This window comes from Chiloscyllium plagiosum, unplaced genomic scaffold (assembly GCF_037043375.1).
Source record: "Chiloscyllium plagiosum isolate Xiang-an unplaced genomic scaffold, Cpla_swu_hap1 HiC_scaffold_18, whole genome shotgun sequence".
NCBI lineage: Eukaryota > Metazoa > Chordata > Chondrichthyes > Orectolobiformes > Hemiscylliidae > Chiloscyllium > Chiloscyllium plagiosum.
In genome coordinates this window covers 72,559,884-72,581,234 of record NW_028270156.1, presented here as the reverse complement: position 1 = coordinate 72,581,234, position 21,351 = coordinate 72,559,884, and the positions used below count along the sequence as shown (strand labels likewise).

Below are 21,351 nucleotides of genomic sequence, written 5' to 3'. Positions count from 1 at the left end.
TTACAGTTCTTGCATAGTTAAAAGAAAATATTGCATGTATGGTGACGAAATAATTTAAAATGAGCCTTCCAACTCAGCAAGCAAACCTACATCCAGAACCTCAACCCGAGCTACGAATCTTCTTAAAACTTGCTGTTCACTTTCTCTTTCCTGTGCTACAATAAGTTATCATCTCACTTTCTCCTTGGTAATTAGATGATGCAATTTACTTGGTAACAATGTTATATTTTCTTCTATTCAACAACTGGGCGGGTGACTTCATGTCCGTTTTAGGATCTGACTGACAACAAGCTAAGACTTGGATCTTCCTTTTACATAGAATATAGAACATTACAGAGCAGTACAGGCCCTCGATGTTGCGCCAACCTGTGAAACCAATCTGAAGCTATCTAACCTACACTATTTCATTTTCATCCATATGTTTATCCAATAACCATTTAAATGCCATTAAAGTTGGCGAGTCTACTACAGTTGCAGACAGGGCATTTCACTCCCTTACTACTCTCTGAGTAAAGAAATTACCTCTGACATCTGTCCTATATCTATCACCCCCTAATTTAAAGCTAAGCCCACTCGTGCTAGCCTTAACTATCCAAGGAAAAAGGCCCTCACTGTCCACCCTTTCCAATCCTCTGATCACCTTACATATCTCTATTAAGTCACCTCTCAATCTTCTTCTCTCTGACGAAAACAGCCTCAAATCCCTCAGCCTTTCCTCATAAGACCTTCCCTCATTACCAGGCAACATGCTGGTAAATCTCCATTGCACCCTTTCCAAAGCTTGCACATCCTTCCAATAATGTGGCAACCAAGTACGAGACACCAGTTTTGTACAGCTGCAATATAACCTCATGGCTCAGAAATTCAATCCCTCAAGCAATAAAAGCTAACACACCATATCCTTCTTAACAACTTGGGTGGTAACTTTCAGGGATCTATGTACATGGACACCTAGATCTCTCTGCTTATCTACACTATCAAGAATCTTACCATTATCAAGTACTCTGTGTTCCTATTACAGTGGAAACTCGATTATCTGAACGTGATGGGCGGGCACTATTTCACTCGGATAATTGATTATTCGGAAAATCGATTAAATGCCTTTCCTCTGGGGCTCGTAGTTTTAATGTCTGCTCCAGACTGAAGCAGCGCACAGAGCGCAAAACCCTGCCCCTCCGTCCAACCCCGCGCCGCAACCCGTCCAACACTGCACCCCTCCCCAGAACAAAGCGCGTGGGGGTCCACCCCCCCCCCACCCGGTACAACACCGCCCCAGCCCCCAGAACACAGCGCGCGAGCCCCCACCCCCAGCACCATCCCGCCAACCCGGTCCAACCTCGCCCCCACCCCACAACCTGGTCCAACACCGCTCACATCCCCCATCACAAAGCACATGAGCCTCCGCCCCATCCCAACCTGGTCCAACACCGCTCCCCACCCCCAACCCAGTCCATCTCCGCCCCCACCCCCCATCACACAAGCCATCACCCCCCCCCAACCCAGTTCAATCCTGCCCCCGCCCCGCAGCACACAGCGCTTGAGCCCCTGCCCCCCAACCTGGTCTAACCCACCCCCTAGCACAATGCACTCTTGCCCCCACCCCCAACACAGCCCTCCACCGCCGCCCCCCCCCCCCTTCCCTGTCCACCCCCGGCCCCTCTCCGGTGCATCCAGACTACATCAACAAGGTTGCTGCTGCTGCCTTTGTAGGGTAAGTTTCCAAAAAGCGCACAGGTGCGCGCACACACACACACAATCTTTTACTGCAAAGTTTTGACAGGTTCCATGTTTGCCCTGTACAGGACAATGTTGAAGAGATTATTCCTGGGAAGCCAGGGAGGGGTGGGGGGTTAGTGTATACCCCTCTATATAACTCCAGGGAAAGTGTGGGGAGAGAGAGAGAGAGGGCAGGAGGTCAGCCATTTAGAGACGCTGCCTGTTTAATCATTGTAAACAAAAGACGCGAGCACTGCTAGAAATATGTCTTTGATGTAATGTTTCTATCGGGACCTCGAGATCTCATTAATCCGATTTTCAGATAATTGGTATTCAGATAATTGACGTTCCCCTGTACTCCTTTCAAAGTGAATCACTTCACACTTTTCTGTAATAAACTTCATTTGCCATCTCTCAGCCCAGCTCTGCGGCTTATCTATGTCCCTCTGTATCCTGCAACATCCTCCCGTACTGTCCACAACTCCACTGACCTTAGTGTCATTCGCAAATTTACTAACCCATCCTTCTATGCTCTCAGCCAGGTCATTTAGATCCTTGTGGTACACCACTAGTAACTGAACTCCAGGATGAAATTTCCCATCAACCACCATCCTTTGTCTTCTCTCAGCTAGCCAATTACAATCCAAGCCGCTAAATCACTCTCAGCCCGTGCCTCTGTATTTTCTGCAATAGCTTACCATGTGGAACCTTATCAAACACCTTACTGAAATCAATATACACACATCAATCACTTCACCCTCATCCACCTGTTTGGTCACCTTCTCAATAACTCAATAGGTTTGTGAGGCATGACTAAGACTATCCTTAATAAATTATTCTTTCTAGATGATTATAAATCCTATCTTTTATAATCCTTTACCCACAACTGAAGTAAGGTTCACTGGTCTATAATTACCAGAGTTGTCTTGAACAAGGGGTCAACATTTCTTATCCTCTAGTCTTCTGGCACTATTCCTATAGACAATAATGACATAAAGATCAAAGCCAAAGGCTCTGCAATCTCCTCCCTGGCTTCCCAGAGAATCCTAGGATAAGTCACATCTGACCCAGGTGATTTATCTATTTTCAAACTTGCCAGAATTGCTAACACCTCCTCCTTGTGAACCTTAATCCATTATACTCTCGTAACCCGTATCTCTGTATTCTCCTTGACAACATTATCTCTTTCCTGTGTGAATACTGCCAAAAAATATTCAATTAGTGCCTCTCCTATCTCGTCAGACTCCACACACAACTTCCCACTACTGTCCTCGATTGGCCCTACTCTCAATAATTTGCAAGGGTTCTTTTGACCACCTGGGTGTGTGAGACACCCAGGTCTATAAGGGTGCTATGTTGATCACCATGCTTTTTAGTAATTTATTAAATTCACCATGTGAACTAGGTGCCATTAATATATGACAGCTTTCCAGAATTCTTTTACTAGCAAACAAATTTCATACTGCTGTGATGATTGTTTTTTTCACCTTCTGCATAAAATGGAGATTTAAGTAGCAGACTGACAATTTCCTCATTTTAATTGTCTGGACTTTAGTGTGTAGGGGACAATTTTCAAGTGTTCAGGTGATGCTAAACTTGGAAGAACTGTACACTGAGGAGGATATTGGAACTCCAAAAGGTCATCAAGTTGGAGGATTATGGACAGGAGGCAGGTGAGGTTCAATGCAGGTGAGAAGCTGGTAATGCATTTTGGTCTGAAGAATAAAATAAAATTAATGTGGGATGCAAATTAGAGAGAGTTAGGGAGGGGTGGCAGCAGCAAGATAATGTGATACAAATGTAAGGTGCCAAGTAAATGATGTAGTGTTGAGCAGATTGGAATGTGTGGGAGAAAAAGCGTGCAAGAAAAGGAGATGGGGCAGAGGTAGATCAGTTCTAAAGTAAGGAGGGGGTTGAGGAAGGATCGTGGAATTTTTGAAGAGCAGCAGTTGTGAATAGTGGGGGGTATCAGATCCTAAGCAGGTAAAGGCAGTGAATCCAGAGCAGGTGATGGGGTGAGGAAGTGGGTTAAGGAGCAAGTGATGAAGTGGGGTGAGGTAGGGTAGAGCATATAAACTGAGTGGGAATGGATCTGTAGTAGGGAGGGGAGGTCGTCAAGTCAATAAAGATAAGGTCTAGGGATGTGTAATTTGGTGGGATGGTGGGGGTGAGACAAGTATGAGTCAGCTGAAAACTCTGGACTATGTATTTAATAATCTAACTTGAGAGTAACTATAGTTATTCATTACCTTCTAAATTCTCAAATTTCAGTGAAGAAGGATTCAAAGTATAACGTTAGAGTGGCTCAGTGGCTAGCACTGCTGCCTCATAGTGCCGGGGACTCGGGCTCCATTCCAGGCTTGGGTCATTGTCTGTGTGGAGTTTGCAAGTTCTCCCCATGTCTGCATGATTTTCCACCAGGCGGTCCTCTTTCCATCCAAAGATGTAAATGTTAAGTGGATTGGCCATGTCAAATTGTCCTGCAGTCTTCAGGGATGTACAGGCTAGGTGGGTTAGCCATGGTAAATACAGGGTTACATGATAAGGTGTGGTGCCGAATGACCTATCCTTGCTCTGTTTGGATTCTATGATTCTATTTCAGCTAAAGTTCAGAATCCAGATCTGAGTTTTCCGGCACTATTTTTTTTCATTAGATTTACTGCTTACCAATCTAGATAGTAACCAGAATCTGCTGCAGGTCCAACAGAAATGCAACTGCCTCATTTGCCTTCTGAGATGCTGTAGCAAGCCTCTCAATAGCCAATAGCCAACAACCACCAAAGAACCTGAACATAAAAACACAAAAGACACTATACAAGATTGAGCTCCGCCCTGAAAATCCCTACTCAAGCACAGAATCATGTCTCTGTCAGGCACTTAAAATCAGATATAAACATCAAAATGTTCCACACTGTACCACCATTCTTCGGTATGTTAAGTCCAATGGCAGCTTAATGGTAAGTAATTAGGAGAGAACTACTCTGAGAAATAAACATTTACTTAAAGCTCAATCTTGAGTTTCTTTCAATTAATTGCCAATTCAGAAGCAGGTTTGGACCAGTTTTCCTGGTACCATTAACAGTAAAAAAAGAGGTATTTGTAGGAAACATACAATATAGGAAGTAAAATGAGAGAACAGATTGGAACATCTCAGAATTCAAACGTAAATATCTATATTCACTGCCATGAATGGTGGGAGGCAGTCAAGGTAGTGTGGGTTAATTAGGAATTTCAGTAAAGCAAATGCAGAGAGCTGAGTGGGACTGTGGTCTAAAGGGCTCATTTGTTGTTGCACAGAAGTGATCTCACTGAAGACAGCTATACCTATCCATTTAATCCCAATGTTCTAATTTCTCCACAGCCCTGTTTTTTTCTTTTGAAGCATTAACCAATTCTTTTTTGAATGGTAATAATCTACTACCCCATCTTTTCTAGTAGTGCACTGAAAAATCAAAATTTAAGTTTAAAAGAAAGTTCAGATGTCACTGCTTTAAAGCAGTTACTTAATCCTTGCTTATTCAAACTAATCAGGATTGAACAACTCTACCAAATACATTTAAAAATCATCTACTTAGAGCAACACCAACTTCTCTACTCTCTCCATGATTCTCATCTCTTATCTCTAGTACCAGTCTAGTAAATTTGGTCCAGAAAATCCCTTCTGCAGCCTTCCCAAAACTTTAACATTCATCAATTATTGTCCAGAATAATCTTCACTTTATTCATTGTTAGTTTCATGTATGGATTTCACAATAAGTTTAACTGAAAGGTTATATAACATACAAACCTTGCATGTCTGAATTGTTATTTGTCACCTGTAAGAAAATAAATTGGTGTTACATAGGTTATGGTTTACACAAAAAGTAATCAATTTTATCTTGCTCATCTCTTACCATTTCTAAGTGGATGCACACAAGGGATAAAGTCAAAAGTATTGCAATGGTGAACTCCATCTGTGTTCAGCACTATATGAACCCCCAGCTGCACCTGATAATTGAGAAAGATGGAACTTGTTTAATGTTGTGGACAATAAAGTACAAATAATCACTTGGGGCTCTACAACAAAGATTTTGAACAAGGGTATTACTCACACAAAACCCGGAATATGGTTGAGCATTTGGGAATGTCCAATTTAAATATGAAGATCAGTTCTATTTAACTTTTGGTGTTAAGTGTCCCTCTTGCTACAAATGTTTCTGGACATACAAAGTACAAGTACACAATCCTTTATCCAAAATGCTCAGGACCAGCTGGTTTTCAGCATTTGGAATTTTTCAAATTTCGGAATAAGTGACAGTTTAACAGTGAAACTTTTAAAAATCTTACCGAACAGCAGACTCACAGTGAGTACGACGGGCCCGGAGGTAGAATTCAGGCCTGGCAGTGCTGAGTCACCCTCCCCCTGCCCAGTTTGCATCTGAGTTATATGCATCTAGTGGGTGTGGAGTTGGGCTAACTGTTTGCACACCAAACAACCTTGTTAATGAGATAAAAACTTTACGAAAATAACCTTCGGATTTTGGAACTTTTCGGATTTCAGGATTTCGAATAAAAGGTTGACTACCTGTATTTTCAGCACTTTGTTTTTATTTCATATTTCTAACATTCATGATATATTGCCTTTTTCTCAATGTGGTTACATAGTTGTCATTTTGTTTCCATATTTCACACCTAGTATGCTGGGTGACTGGCAAGGAAACATCTACATTATACAACTCTACTATACAAAGGGAAAAATGAAAGATGGAGCTTGTAGAATTTGTACGCATTTGTACATGGAGTTCAAGTTGTCAAATGCTATGCCTGTCTCAATTAAGTATTACAGGAAGGGTGATGAAACAAGTAGGAATGAAATAACAAAGCTAAACAAGAACTCATTTATTGCCAACTGCAGAGTACCAGTATCATCTACTCAGTGCCTTGACATCAGTGACATGCTTGGGTGAATAAAATGAAAAGTTTTGCAAATATCTGGGCAGTTTTTTCTGCTCCATTCCAACATTTGTCTGCCGTGTTTGTAATCTCACTGCCTGCCTCACTCTCACGCTGCCTTGCTGATCACAGTTCCGAGGTTTTTTTTTGGAGGGATGCAAGTTGGCAAGTGGTAGAGGGCAGTAGGTAGGGTGACATATGCACCAGAAAAGAGAAGGGGATACAAAGTGGAGGACCAAGTAGAGTGGGTAATGGGAGAGCAAACGCTAAGTAGATTGAGGGAGCACTGAGGATTCCTTGGGATTCCATGCACTGTAACAATGTCAGTTAGTTTACACCAAATAGAAAAAGACCCTTTGGCCAATCATGTCTACACTGGTCATCAATGACGACCGACTTGGCAGTGACATTTTTTACAAATCCACCAACTCCCACAGCTACCTGGATTACACCTCTTCCCACCCTACCTCCTGCAAAAATGCTATCCCATATTCCCAATTCCACCGCTTCCGCCGTATCTTCTCCCAGGAGGACCAGTTCCACCATAGAACACACCAGATTACCTCCTTCAATTTCTCTTCCCACGTGGTTGAAGATGCCCTTCAACGCATCTCATCCACATCCCGCACCTCGGCCCTCAAGCCTCACCCCTCAAACCGTAACAAGGACCCCAAGGTCCTCACCTTCCACTCTACCAACTTTTGCATAAACCGCATCATCCACCAACATTCCGCCATCTCCAAACAGAACCCACCACCAGGGATATATTTCCCTCCCCACCCCTTTCCGCAAAGACTGTTTCCTCTGTGACTACCTAATCAGGTCCATGCCCCCCAACAACCACCCTCCCCTCCTGGCACCTTCCCCTGCCACCGCAGGAATTGCAAAACCTGCACCCACACCTCCCCGGTCACCTCCATCCAAGGCCCCAAAGGAGCTTTCCACATCCAACAAAGTTTCACTGGCACATCCATCAATGTCATTTATTGTATCCGTTGCTCCTGGTGCAGTCTCCTCTACATTGGGGAGACTGGATGCCTTCTCGCAGATCGCTTTAGGGAACATCTCCGGTACACCCGGACCAATCAACCTCTCCGCCCTGTGGCCCAACATTTCAACTCCCCCTCCCACTCTACTGAGGACACGCAGGTCCTGAGCCTCCTCCACTGCCACTCCCTCACCATACGACACCTGGAGGAAGAACGCCTCATCTTCTGACTCGGAGCACTTCAACCCCAGGGCATCAATATGGATTTCATCAGTTTCCTCATTTCCCTTGCCCCCACCTTACCCCAGTTCCAACCTTCCAGCTCAGCACCATCCTCCTGACCTGTCCTATCTACCAATTTTCCATCCCACCTATCTGCTCTACCCTCCTCTCTGACCTATCACCTTCATCCCCACCCCCATCCACCCATTATACTCTTTGCTACCCTCTCCCACCCTCCTCCCTGACCTATCACCTTCATCCCCACCTCCATCCACATATTGTACTCTTTGCTACTTTTCCCCAGCCCCACACCCCCCCACCCCTCCCATTTATCTCTCCACCCTGGAGACTCCCTACCTACATTCCTGAGGAAGGGCTTTTGCCTGAAATGTCAATTTTCCTGCTCCTTGGATGCTGTCTGACCTACTGTGCTTTTCCAGCACCACTCTAATCTAGACACTGATCATTAAACATCTATTCTAATAGAATTTTCCAGCACTGGGCTTGTAGCCATGTTTGCTATGGCATTTCAAACGTTCAGCTAAATACTTCAATGTCTTGAGGGATTCACATGTTATGGAACAGACCAGACCCCCTCAAAAGCAAACATTAAGTGCTGTGTTCCAGATGCAATTTGACAGGTCAAACTGCTCAACGTTAAAATACAACAAAAGAAAAATGAACTTAGAATAATTTAACAGAATAATAGATAAAGTAAGAATTACTAATTAACTGTTCCAATACAGTCACATCCTATACACATACCCCTTGTCAAAAAGGCAAATTCAGAAAACAATTTTCTTACATACATTGAATGCAGTTGGAAGAAAAATCTGAGCTTCTAGTTGTAACTGACAGAGACAGGGAAGAAAATAGGCTCTTCATGGCTCTGCTGAATTTAAAGGAAAACTAGAAATCTTTGTCTGTTAGAGCTGGCCACACCCAACCAGGCTGCTTCTATGTTTCCAACTTTTAAAACAAAACCCAAGGCTTGACAAGCTGTTTACATAACCATAGACTGCTCAGTTTCTCTCCTTCACTCTCAAAAGAAACTAGGACAAAATGCACCTCTTAAAGCCATAGCATTGTCACACCTCCTCCTTAAAAGAAAATGAATCGTCAATATACAAAAACGGCTTCATTTTTAAAAACCCTTAACCTTACGTTATTAGTACATGACAATACGTACACATTACATTGAGTCTAACATGCAAAGATTCTCGAGAACAGCCTATTTTGAGAATCTAATTAAAGTTGTACTGTACCTTAAAAAACATATAAAAATGGCTTATTGTTCAAATTCAATTGTGCAGTTTTCTCCAAGGAACACAGAAGCTATTAACCTCTGTATTGTTGGACAAACCTGTGCCCGACATTGTAATAAACTGGTGAACCTTGCTGAAATAGATCGTATTCCTAGTGATTCATTTGACCAATCTCGGAATAGAGAGATTCCACCCCCCCCCCACCCTCCGAGTCGAGATTTACAATTTCAGTCCATTTACTCTCACCACCGAACACCTCCCAATTTCTTCAAAGTCACAACAATGTGTCAGCAATTATGCTCACTAGTTCTGCCATGTGTATAATTTTAAAATTGAATGGTTGCAATAATAAGCTCCATCTAAATAGTCTGGAATTTTGTTGTTAACTTTCTCCAAAAATAAGGGGTTATAATCAGTATATACAATTGTCTCAGACATGTTATTGGCAAAATAAATCTTAAAATGTTGTACTGCCTACACCAAGCTCAAGATCTCCTTTTCAATCATGGAATATTTCCTTGATGATCAATGAATGTTCTGGAAAAATACTTAATAGGTATTTCTATTTTCTCATTGTCTTCTTACAAGAGTACAGCACCAACACTAACATCACTCACATCCATAGCCTCGTTGAATCGCTTTGCGTAATTAGGTGTGGCTAACACTGGGACAGCCTTTAGGCTGTCAAATGTCTAATAATAGTCCACCATCCACTGAAATGTTCTGCATTTCATCAAGTCAGTTAGTGCAGTAACCACACTGCTAAAATTCCTAATACGAAGTTCCGTAAAAAACACTCAATCTTAGGAATCGTAGTACTGCCCTCTACATCGATTGTATGGGCAATAACTTTTGTTTTCACATCCCGTGGAGCAAACCATCCATGACCAATAGCATGGTCAAAGAATGTAACTTGGCTTTTGTGAACTCACTCTTAGTCAGGTTTATCACCAAGCCTGCCTCCTGAAGTTGACTGAACAAATCCGATAGATGCTGAAAATGTTCCTTCCACGTGTGACCAAAAATCACCAGGTGATCGATATATACCATACAACTGATTAATCCAGAAAATACTTTATTGGTTAGTCTTTGAAATGTGGCTGATGCATTTTTCATACCAAGTGGTATGATTTTAAATTGGTACAGTGCATTCAGTTTCAAGAAAGTCAAAATTGCCTTCTCTATTTTGGATAAAAATATCAGTATCTTCTAAGCAAGTCCATCTTAAAAATACAAGTTGCTTGTTCCACCTTCTCAATACAGTTTTCCAAACGCAGAACAGGCTATGAATCAGACTTTGTAATTGCATTGGCTTCACGATAGTCCACTCACCATAATTGCTGGGTACCATCTGGTTTTGACACTGTTAGTCTGGGTGAGCTCCATTTACTGCAACTCAATTTGGCTATATTGCTATTGAGCATGTGTTCAATCTCTTTTTGGTCCTGTGCCAACTTTAGATGGTTAAGCCTGCAAGGACTTTTGGTTAACTGGAACATTCTTTCCTATGCCTGCGTCATGCATAATTAAATTAGTACTTCCCAGTATTTCCCGATGTATCTCCCCATATGATGGTAATAACTCTTTCATTTTCTTCTGGAAGGTAAGTCAATAGTTTATCCCAATTTGAGAACTTCCTTGTTGTCCAATCTATTTTGATGAATTTCCAATTCAGAATCATCCGAACCTGGCTCTTCACTCTGTGTTGTAACTTGTAACACATTCTGATTGACTTTGCTTTCCTAGAAAAATACCTTTTGAGCATATGCACATGACAGACTCCGAGATTTCTTTCTATCTGGCATTCTTATCAAATAATTCACCTCACTCAATCTCCTTTCAATTTAGTAAGGCCCACTAAACTTTGCTTTCAAAGGCTCACTGATTCTATAACACTTGCACTAACTCCATCAGCAAAATTTGATTTAAGGACTCAGAGATGTACAGCACAGAGACAGACCCTTTGGTCCAATTCATCCAGGCTGACCAGATATCATAACTTAATCTAGTCCCATTTGCCAGCATTTGGCCCATATTCCTCTAAACCCTTCCTATTCATAAACCCATCCAGCAGCCTTTTTAAATGGTGTAATTGTACTAGCCTCCACTACTTCCTCTGGCAGCTCATTCCATACACGCACCACTCTGTGAAAAAAATTGCCCCGTAGGTCTCTTTTATATCTTTCTCCTCTCACCCTAAACCTATTCTCTCTAGTTCCGGACTACCCCACCCCAGAGAAAAGATCTTGATTATCCTATCCATGCCCCTCATGCCTCTGTAAGGTCACCCCTCTGTCTCTGATGCTCCAGGGAAAACAGCCTCAGACTATTCAGCGTCTCCCTACAGCTCAAATCCTTCAACCTTGGTAACATCCTTGTAAATCTTTTCTGAACCCTTTCAAGTTTCACAACATCTTTCCAATAGGAAGGAGACCAGAATTGCATGCAATATTCCAAACGTTGCCAAACCAATGTCCTGCATAGCCGCAATATGACCTCCCAACTCCTATACTCAATGCTTTGACCAATAAAGGAAAGCATACCAGATGCCTTCTTCACTATCCTATCTACCTGTGATTCTACTTTCAAGGAACCTGAACCTCCAAGGTCTCTTTATTCAGCAACACTCCCTAGGACTTTACCATTTAGTGTATAAGTCCTGTTCTGATTTGCTTTTCCAAAATGCAGCACCTCACATTTATCTAAATTAAATCCCATCTGCCACTCCTCAGCTCATTGGCCCATCTGATCAAGATCCTGTTGTACTCTGAGGTAAACTTCTTCACTGTCCACTAGCCCTCCAATTTTGGTGTCATCTGAAAACTTACTAACTATGCCTCCTATGTTCTCATGCAAATCATTTATATAAATGACGAAAAGCAGTGGACCCAGCACCGATCCTTGTGGCACATTCTGTTAAATGCTGCCTAGCCAGCCCACCCATTCTATTTAATTTTTCCCTAAAATTTGGCAATCACTATATTTGATCTGTGAACTCTTGACACGCCAATTTCTCCTTAATTATGTTCAGTGGTCCTCTTACTTCAGTCCCAAACACTAACTAAAATGGACTGAATTTGGTTGATTAATTTGTTGCATCCCTAATTGCAAAAAGTACAAATGGATTTCTTTTATCCAAGTCCTCTGGACAGTCTTTAATGTAAACTCTCAACATGGTCTTTAAAGTTTGATGCCACCGTTCTAATGCTCCCTGCGATTCTGGCTGGAATGCAAAGGATTTCAACTGTTTCATTCCAAAGGCACCCATAACTTCCTTGAATAATTTCTCTTGTAACTCTGTTAGCTGTGATATTGCAAATGGAATGACCTCTGTAAGTATAGTAGACACATTCATTATGGTCAACAAATAATGATTCCCATTTTTTTGTTTTAGGGATGGGTCCTAAGCAATCAATTAAGACCCTTGTAAAACATTTCTCAAATGCGGGAATGGGTATCAAGGATACTGGTTTTATTGTTGCCTGAGGTTTTCCAATTAACTGACATATGTGACAGAGCTGAAAAATGTGTTGCTCGAAAAGCGCAGCAGGTCAGGCAGCATCCAAGGAGCAGGAGAATCGACGTTTCGGGCATAAGCCCTTCTTGTCCAGCAAAACTCAACCGTATCTCTATGCAGTCCAAGCCAATAAAAATATTTTCCTTATTCCCAAATGACTGCCTACTAGTAATTCATGTGCTACCCTCAAAACTTTCTTTCTATGAATCCATTGGTAATACATGATGAACTTCTAACCATTTCTTATCCAGCTGAATATGTGATGGTCTCCATTTCCTCATCAAGATGTTATTTTTAAGATGGTAATGTTTTGGGATACACTCATTCTTCTTTAATGTAAACTTTTGATACAATTGCTGAGGTTTTTCATCTTTCAGTTGTAATTCAGTTATTTCTCTAAACTACAAATATTCACTTTGTCCTCTCCCTGTTCTTGTTTTTTTCTTAACCATTTGATCAAACAGTCTGTGACAATTTCCTTTCCTTTATTCTTTGATTCCTCCTCCTGCTCCAACCCGTGGTTTTGTGACCTTATTATCAGTCAGGAAAAATCCCAAGACCCATGTCCTGTAATACCTCAGTTGCCTGATTTTCCACTGGCTTTTTAATGACAGTAGGCATCACAGCCACTTATGAGCCAGCTGTCTCATTACCAAGGACAAATTGTATTCATGGAACGAAGAGAATCCCCAGTACTCTTACCACCACTTCTCCACTGTTCACCAAGCTCTCCAGCCTCACTTGAAAACTGAACACTTCTCATTTCACCATAAATTCCACATTTACCACTTTTTCTGGCAATACTCCTTCTGAATTACATATCACCTTATCCCTCACCAAAGAAGGATTTGCTCCTGTATCTCTTAAAATTAATTTCTTTACCTGCTCCTCCTGCCATATACAAGTAAACCTTACCCTTCCAAGTAAATTCTTTAAAGAGGTCTGGCACTTTCTTCTCATCCAATCCCTGATCAGGTTGTACATTCTGTTGTACCGTTTTGCTTCCACTGTGCTTTCCTTTACCACTTCAGCAAAACTCATTGGATTATCCTGTATTCCCACATCCATCTTCCAAGTGCTTTCTCTAAACCACCAACACTGTTACTTCATGTTGACCCTACACTCTTATTATTACCATTTTTCAAGTCTCCCACTCCTGGTGTGGATTTTCCTACAAGTAAGTGCTCCCAGTTCAGATCCTGTCTTATTGCGTTCTTTAAAAAAATCAGGAGCCTATGCACAATTCAGAATCTTTATTTCCAGTCTGTCTTTGAACTCATCTATAAATTACCTCAAATATTAATGAATCATGGCCAATGACAAAATTCTTCCCAATGTCACATCTTCACTCACCTGGCTTCATTCCCTAAATTACACCTGGCACCTTCCCTTTTCAGGATATTCATGTGGTAGCTTCAAAACAAAAATGAGTGGAGAAGATGGGGGAAATGTGGAAGAGTTGACATCCTACTTACATTTGAGATTTGAGATTCTGAAGAAAGAGCGGTGCTTGAGGGAAATTCCCTGGTTAGAATTTATCTGAGAGTGTTTGATGGAAGAAGTAGTCTCAATTAGAATCTTGCATATATGCAGCTCACCAAGTAGCCAAAGTGAATAATGGCTCATGAGACCTATGCTGTTATGATCCCAGCTGATAACTGTAGAAGTTCGATCAATAGATGATAAAACCTATTTTTCTCGTTTACCAAATGGAGGTCAGTCATAGAGTCATACAGATGTACAGCATGGAAACAGACCCTTCGGTCCAACTTGTACATGCCGATCAGATATCCCAACCCAATCTAGTTCCACCTGCCAGCACCCGGCCTATATCCCTCCAAACCCTTCCTATTCATATACTCATCCAAATACCTCTTAAATGTTGCAATTATACCAGCCTCCACCACTTCCTCTGGCAGCTCATTCCATACACGTACTACCCTCTGCGTGAAAATGTTGCCCCTTAAGTGTCTTTTATAGCTTTCCCCTCTCACCCTCAACCTATGCCCTCTGGTTCTGGACTCCCCGACCCCAGGAAAAAGACTTTGTCTATTTATCCTATCCATGCCCCTCATAATTTTGTAAACCTCTTTAAGGTCACCCCTCAGCCTCCTACGCTCCAGGGAAAACAGCCCCAGCCTGTTCAGCCTCTCCCTATACCTCAAATCCTCCAACCCTGGCAACATCCTTGTAAATCTTTTCTGAACCCTTTCAAGTTTCACAACATCTTTCCAATATGAAGGAGACCAGAACTGCGCGCAATATTCCAACAGTGGCCTAACCAATGTCCTGTACAGCCGCAACATGCCCTCCCAACTCCTGCACTCAATACTCTGACCAATAAAGGAAAGCATACCAAACGCCTTCTTCATTAACCTATCTACCTGCGACTCCACTTTCAAGGAGCTATAAACCTGCACTCCAAGGTCTCTTTGTTCAGCAACACTTCCTAGGACCTTCCCATTAAGTGTATAAGCCCTGCTAAGATTTGCTTTCCCAAAATGCAGCAACTCGCATTTATCTGAATTAAACTCCATCTACCATTGGCCCATCTGATCCAGATCCTGTTGTAATCTGAGGTAACCCTCTTCGCTGTCCACTACACCTCCAATTTTGGTGTCACTAAGCACATTTGTAAAAATCAGTGTACTGAAAAGTATATTACATAAACACTATATTACAAGATCTATTTGTAATAGTTGATTTTGAATAATGAAAGATTCAACCCCTTTGCCCCAAATACTCAAAGAACCCCAAACCTGAGTGAAAGCACCCCCGCATCTCCAAGCTAAAGCTCACTTTCAACTAGCAAATTATGATCAGTTTTGTTTCAGTAAATTTCTGCAGTCACACAATGCTTTTAGGAAAAAAATGTCTACTTATAAGAGCTTTCAAAGATACCCTGAATGGTAACATGCTTCCTTCTGAATGAAGCTGTTCAGGACCTTCCTCTCTGGGCTGTACAATTCAAGTCAGCAAACATCCAAGCAATTACCTTTCATGGCTAAAAAGAAAATACTGATTTCTTGGAAAAAGACATTTTAAAAATGACTCATTCAAAAGGATTGCTGATTTTTTCATAAAATGAGACTGTCACAAAACTGGAAACTAAATCCAATCTTCCTATAATTTAAAAATAAAGTTTCTAAATAATGTAGAACCTCATACACTATTTGGTCCAAACATGGAACATATAGCTGAATTCTACTGGTGAACTGAGCGAATGCCATTTACATTGAGGAGCTCTGGCAAAACTGCAGTCAACAGGAATGTGAAGGATGGATGTAGGGAGAGACGAATAGAGAGGACTGTGCTCACTGGAGTCACACCTGCCAAAGGATGCTGACTGAGATAATTGGAGTTCAGTGATGTCACTTCCAGGATCTTTCCGCAGACATTCCTCAAGATAGAGTCCCAAACCTAAGCGTTGCAATCTACATTAATAATGACCATAAGATGCAGGAGTAGGAGGTCATTCAGCCCAAGTCTGCTCTGCCATTCAGTGAGTCCAAGACTGATCTGAATTCTTAATTCCACTTTCCTGCCTTTGCCCCATAACCCTTGAGTCCATTTTATAAAGGAAAATGTTGCAGATGCTGGAAATTTGCAACAATGCTGGCGAAACAGCTTCCTTGTTCCCCTTGATTTATTCATCAGTCTCTTAAGTATAGTTAATGACACAGCCTTTATTGCACTAAAGAATTCCATAGATTCATTATGCTGGGAAGTCTTCAATCGGTCTTAAACAGCTGACCACTTATTCTGAGATTTTGCCCTCTTGGTACGAGATTATCTTGCAAGGGAAAATTCAAATCCCTTAAAAATCTTATGTTTCGAGAAAGTTGGTTCCCAATCTATATTCCAATATACAACCGATGTACTCAACTACTCCTCATTAGTGAGTCCTTCCATATCTGATCTCAGGCAAATGAAACTGCTATGGACTGCCTCAAATACCAGTGTCTTTCCTTGCACGAGGAGAGCAAAACTTGAGTATTTCAGGTGTGGTCTGACTAGTACTTTGCATAATTTTAGCAAGACCTCCCTACTTTTATGCTCCATTCCTTGGGAACAAAGTTCAACATTCTACTTGTCTTCCCTATTAATCATGGATGCTAGATTTGATTCATGGACAAGGATGTCTAAATCCCTCTGCTCTGTAGCTTTCTGCAGTTTCTCGAGCTATTTAAATAATTTTGAGTTCCACTATTCTTCCTGCCAAAGAGCATAACTTCACTTTTCCCCATATTCTGTTAAGTTTTTGCCTGCTGTCTTAACCTGTCTATATCCCTCTGCAGACCATCATCCTTAATATTTACCTTCCTATTATTGTATGGGTCATCCACAAACTTGGCTATAGTATATTCACTTCCTCGTCCAAGTCTCTAATCTTAAGTAATTGTGGCACATGTAGCACATCACTAGTTAGTTACAGGTTATAACCCTCAAAAAAGTTCCCCTTATCCAAATCTTCTGTTAATTAGGCAATCCTTATCTGTGCTTGTTTATTACCTCAAACACCAAATAGGCAAGTGTGGGACCTCAATAAACACCTTTGAAAATCTAAACACATTACATACACTGTCTTCCTTTTATCTGACTTGTTACTTGTTACCTCCTAAAAGAATTCCAGCACATTTGTCAGGTATGATTTTTCCTTCATGAAACCACACTGCTCATTTCTGATTAGCTGAATGCTGCATTTAGACCCTTTATAATAGACTAACATCCCCCTCTTTCTGCAGCCTTGGTACCCCAGCTCCCATAACAGATGTTAAAATAACTGGCTGGTGTTACAGTTTTTCAATCTTCAGGAATTTATCCAGAATCTAAGGATTTCTAGAAGATTACAACCAGTGTTTCCCACTCCTTCCTTTAATATCCTAGAATGCATCCCATCAAGTTCAGAGGAATTTTTGCTCTTTAGCCGCTCCAGTGTTACTTTTAACCCTTGAATATTTAGCAATTTTGTAATGCCATTACTGCCATGTACTGTGAAGACTATTTATTCAACTTCTGCCATTTCCTGGTTCCTTATTATTTCTCCAGCCTCTTTTAAAGTAGCCTACAAATACTTTGACTTCCCTTTTTATATATTTAATGAATCCCTTGCTGATTGTCTTTATACTACTTGCGAGCTTACTAGAGTCAATTAGCCCAGTTGGATGGACAGCTGGTTTGTGATGCTGTATGATACCAACAGTGTGGGTCCAATTCCCATACCAGCTTAGGTTACCATGAAGGATTCTACTTCTGAGCTTCTCCCATCACTGGAGATATGGTGATCTTCTGGCTTACCAATACACAGGACTGGTTTCGAGATGATCGATGGTTTAACCTAGGATGATTTTAGTTTTCTCATCCTTTTTGGGGGATCTTTTTTGTATTCGTTGAATTACCACTAATTTGCTTTATTCTTTCATCCTGATGGCACCAACAACTTCCCTGGTTAGCCATGGTTGGCCTATCTCCTTCCTAGAATCCTCTGTCCCCTTCCAACCACATAGCTGCCCTATAATGCTCCCAAATTCTCTTTCTTTTCAAGCCAACATTTCCCCATCCATCAAAAGGTCCGGAAAGGCTGCTCACTGATGATTGTGCAATGGCCACCATCATATGAACCTCCTCAGATACGCAACAGTCGATGACCAAATGCACCGACACTTGAACAATATCCAGATAGGGGCTAACAGGTGGCAAACAATATTCACATTACAAGTGCTAGGTAACAACAAGCTCCAACAAGAACCCAACCATGGTCCCTTGAGGTTTGATGGCAAAATCAGTATTGAATGCCTGACTAACATTCTGGATATTTCTACTGACCAGAAATAGAACTAGGCTAGCTATATAAAATATTGTAGCTGCAGAATCAGAGGCTAAGAAGCCTACAGCAAGTAACTCACCCACTGTCCTCTCTATCTACAAAGCACAAGTCAAGAATACAATAGAATACTCTCCACTTATCCGAAGGGATAGGTTGAAGAAAGAAAACCTCAAGTTTGACACCAAGGACAAAGCAGACTGCCTCATTGTTACAGTCAGATCTAGAGCAAAGCAAAAAACCCATTATGTGTGCTGGTCAAAAACCACCTATATTGGTCCGTAATTGCTGGAATTTTACAGCAAGAGATTTTGTACTGGAGAATTAAAGGATCTGGAAATTTCAGAAGAAAGCATCAAAATGGAGGTTTCTTCCCATTCTAATTTTTCTCAGTCTTGTTCTTGGATGACAATTGCTGACATAATGTCAATAGAGTGAATCTTACCTTAATAAATAAAACAGTAATGCACCAACTTTGGTAATAGTGATACAATTAAATTTCTCATGATTATGCATTGCATAGGATAATCTCCTTGGTTAGAATACTATGTGACAAAGCATGTCTCTAGTGGAGTCTGTTAAACAATTTGAAGAAAAACATAATTAAAATACAAATGGTATGGTATCATACGTCAATTAGTTGGAAATTATCTAGTACCTCAGAATTTAACTTTTCTTTTGAGTAAAGAGCATCGTTTAGATAATTGAAAGCAAAGCACCTGCAAAATTATAATGAGAAACTTGAGCTAATGTTTTGAATTTCAACGAAACATGAGAATATTACTTCTGAGGAGGCAGCTCTAATTTTATGACCAACACTCTGAGGTTCTACATTTCCACATGAGCAAATACTGTATCTATGGACACTATTAAATTCAAGAATCTTAAACCACTTGCTTGCCTTCCAACCAGAGCCAGCAAATGAGCTGAACTGAAGCAGAAGAGTGTGGGAGATCAATGATATAAAAGTATCTCAAACTTCCCATGCTGAGTTCAAATCAATAGGACAGCACAAGAAAATCAATATTAATAACTGAGAGGAGATACCGTTGAGGACTGTCTGCCAACTGGCAGGATGGATTTTTATAAAACAAACAGCTATTGCGGATTTAACTGACATTCTTATATAAGTATTGTTTTTTGAAAAAATGAATAATTAAGGGCATCAAGGGAAGTCATGGCAGCAGAGTTCACTTGTTATATTCTACAAGTGTACTGTGTGGCAAATCATGGAAGCTTCAACCATCCTGGCGACAAGATGTGCACAAAGTGTCCAGTCGTAGCTAGTTCAGGGCTAGAACTTCAGATGAATTCACACTCGAGCATCCACGATGCTGATTCAATGAAGATGGTCACACCACAGGCAAGGACTAACAGGCAGAAGGGGCATGGTGACCATTGTAGTGCAGGGGTCCCCTGCTAACCTTTTTCTAACAGATGGAACATTTACCAAGCTGCCTGGCTGTGCATGCACACAGATGCTAAGGTTCTGTGCATGACAATTGACATGAGCGAGCTGATCACATCAACTTCTAGTTCTGAAGTTGCAGGTCATGCACTAGCTCAAGGAGTGAACATCCAGAGATAAACTTAGAGGGAACGTGGCCCCTGTGGCAATGCTCCTTTCCATCAGATACTATTTTGGATGCAGCTGGGGACATGACTATGCTAGGGAAAGCAGTAGGTGCCAACTTCATGGTACCATGGGTGGGTCTGCTACACAAGAGGGGAGGATGAACAGAACAGCTATTGTAGTAGAGGATTCAGTTGGAAGGTTGATTTGATTTATCACAGTCACATATATCCAAGTACTGTGAAAAGTTTTGTTTTACGAGCAATACAAGCAGATCATAGTAAACAAGGAAATACAGATCATAGTGCGTTGAGACAGAGCAAGACATACAGGTAGCAGCTTGAAGACAGAAACTAACTAAAGAAGAAATAGTTACAGAGTACAATGTTGTTGCATGCCATTCCCGTAACCAGTGATCTCTATGTGCGCATGCACAGAACACAACGTTGTGGTATACCGCTCCCGGAAATAGCAATCTTTCGTGCGCATGCGCAGAACACAACGGCATTGTAGGCTGTTCCCAGATACAGTGACCTCTGTGTGCGCAAACGCAGAACACAACCAATGATTTCTGTGCGCATGCACAGAATACAAGAAACCGTCTTTCACGCGGCTTTTGTTGTACATGCTATTCAGACTATAAAAACTACTGTACCTGTTGTTCGGAGAGAGACAGTGTGGTCAAGTCCCACGGTTAGGGTCAGAATCACGCTGCCCCTCCCATTTTTGATTTAATCAATTTCATTGACTTGTTACTAAATTTGATTGACTTGCTCCTAAATTTGCATTTTATTAATTTTAGTACAACAAGTTGGTGCTGCGAGCAGAGTCCTGTTCACGGTCCTGGGTAGGGTGGCCACCTCCTGGGAGTTGCGGCAGGATATCAGACAAAAGCAGATCAAACGATAGAAGCTGTTGACCTGGTAAGAGCGAATGAGAAAGTGTCTGTTGTCTGCATTGGTAAGGGATAGATAGTATCAGATGCTAGTGGACACAGGAGCCTCCATATTATGTATTACTGATCTACCCCTGCCCACAATGAACAAATGATTTATGTGAAGGGGATTAATGGACAACAAACCCTTGCGTACTTGAGTGAGACCACTCTAGTAGAAATCAGTAACCTGCATATACCAATGCAATTTTATGTATGTAAAAATAATGAAGGAACTATTATGGAAAATGATTTAATGAAGGAGTACAAAGTCCTTATAGATTGTGGGAAGGATGAATTAATCTGGCCCCGTTCCGATGGGAGAAAGGAAAGAATGGAGACTTATGCAAGCCACTTGAGCACTGTCCAAGTCGCTTCCT

At 41.4% G+C, this 21,351-nt stretch overlaps 1 protein-coding gene across 1 annotated transcript in view; it reads right to left on the bottom strand.

Moving 5' to 3' along the window:
• LOC148147005 (low choriolytic enzyme-like) overlaps positions 1 to 20,497 on the bottom strand; it is a 263,028-nt gene extending 242,531 nt beyond the window's left edge. The window contains exons 1-3 of the mRNA XM_087996181.1: positions 20,414 to 20,497; positions 5,610 to 5,703; positions 5,504 to 5,531 (exon numbers count right to left, since the gene is read on the bottom strand). Coding sequence (XP_087852307.1) covers positions 5,504 to 5,531; positions 5,610 to 5,669 — 88 coding nt within the window. The 5' untranslated portion in view covers positions 5,670 to 5,703; positions 20,414 to 20,497. The remainder of the gene's footprint in view (positions 1 to 5,503; positions 5,532 to 5,609; positions 5,704 to 20,413) is intronic.
• Positions 20,498 to 21,351: the final 854 nt, after the last annotated feature.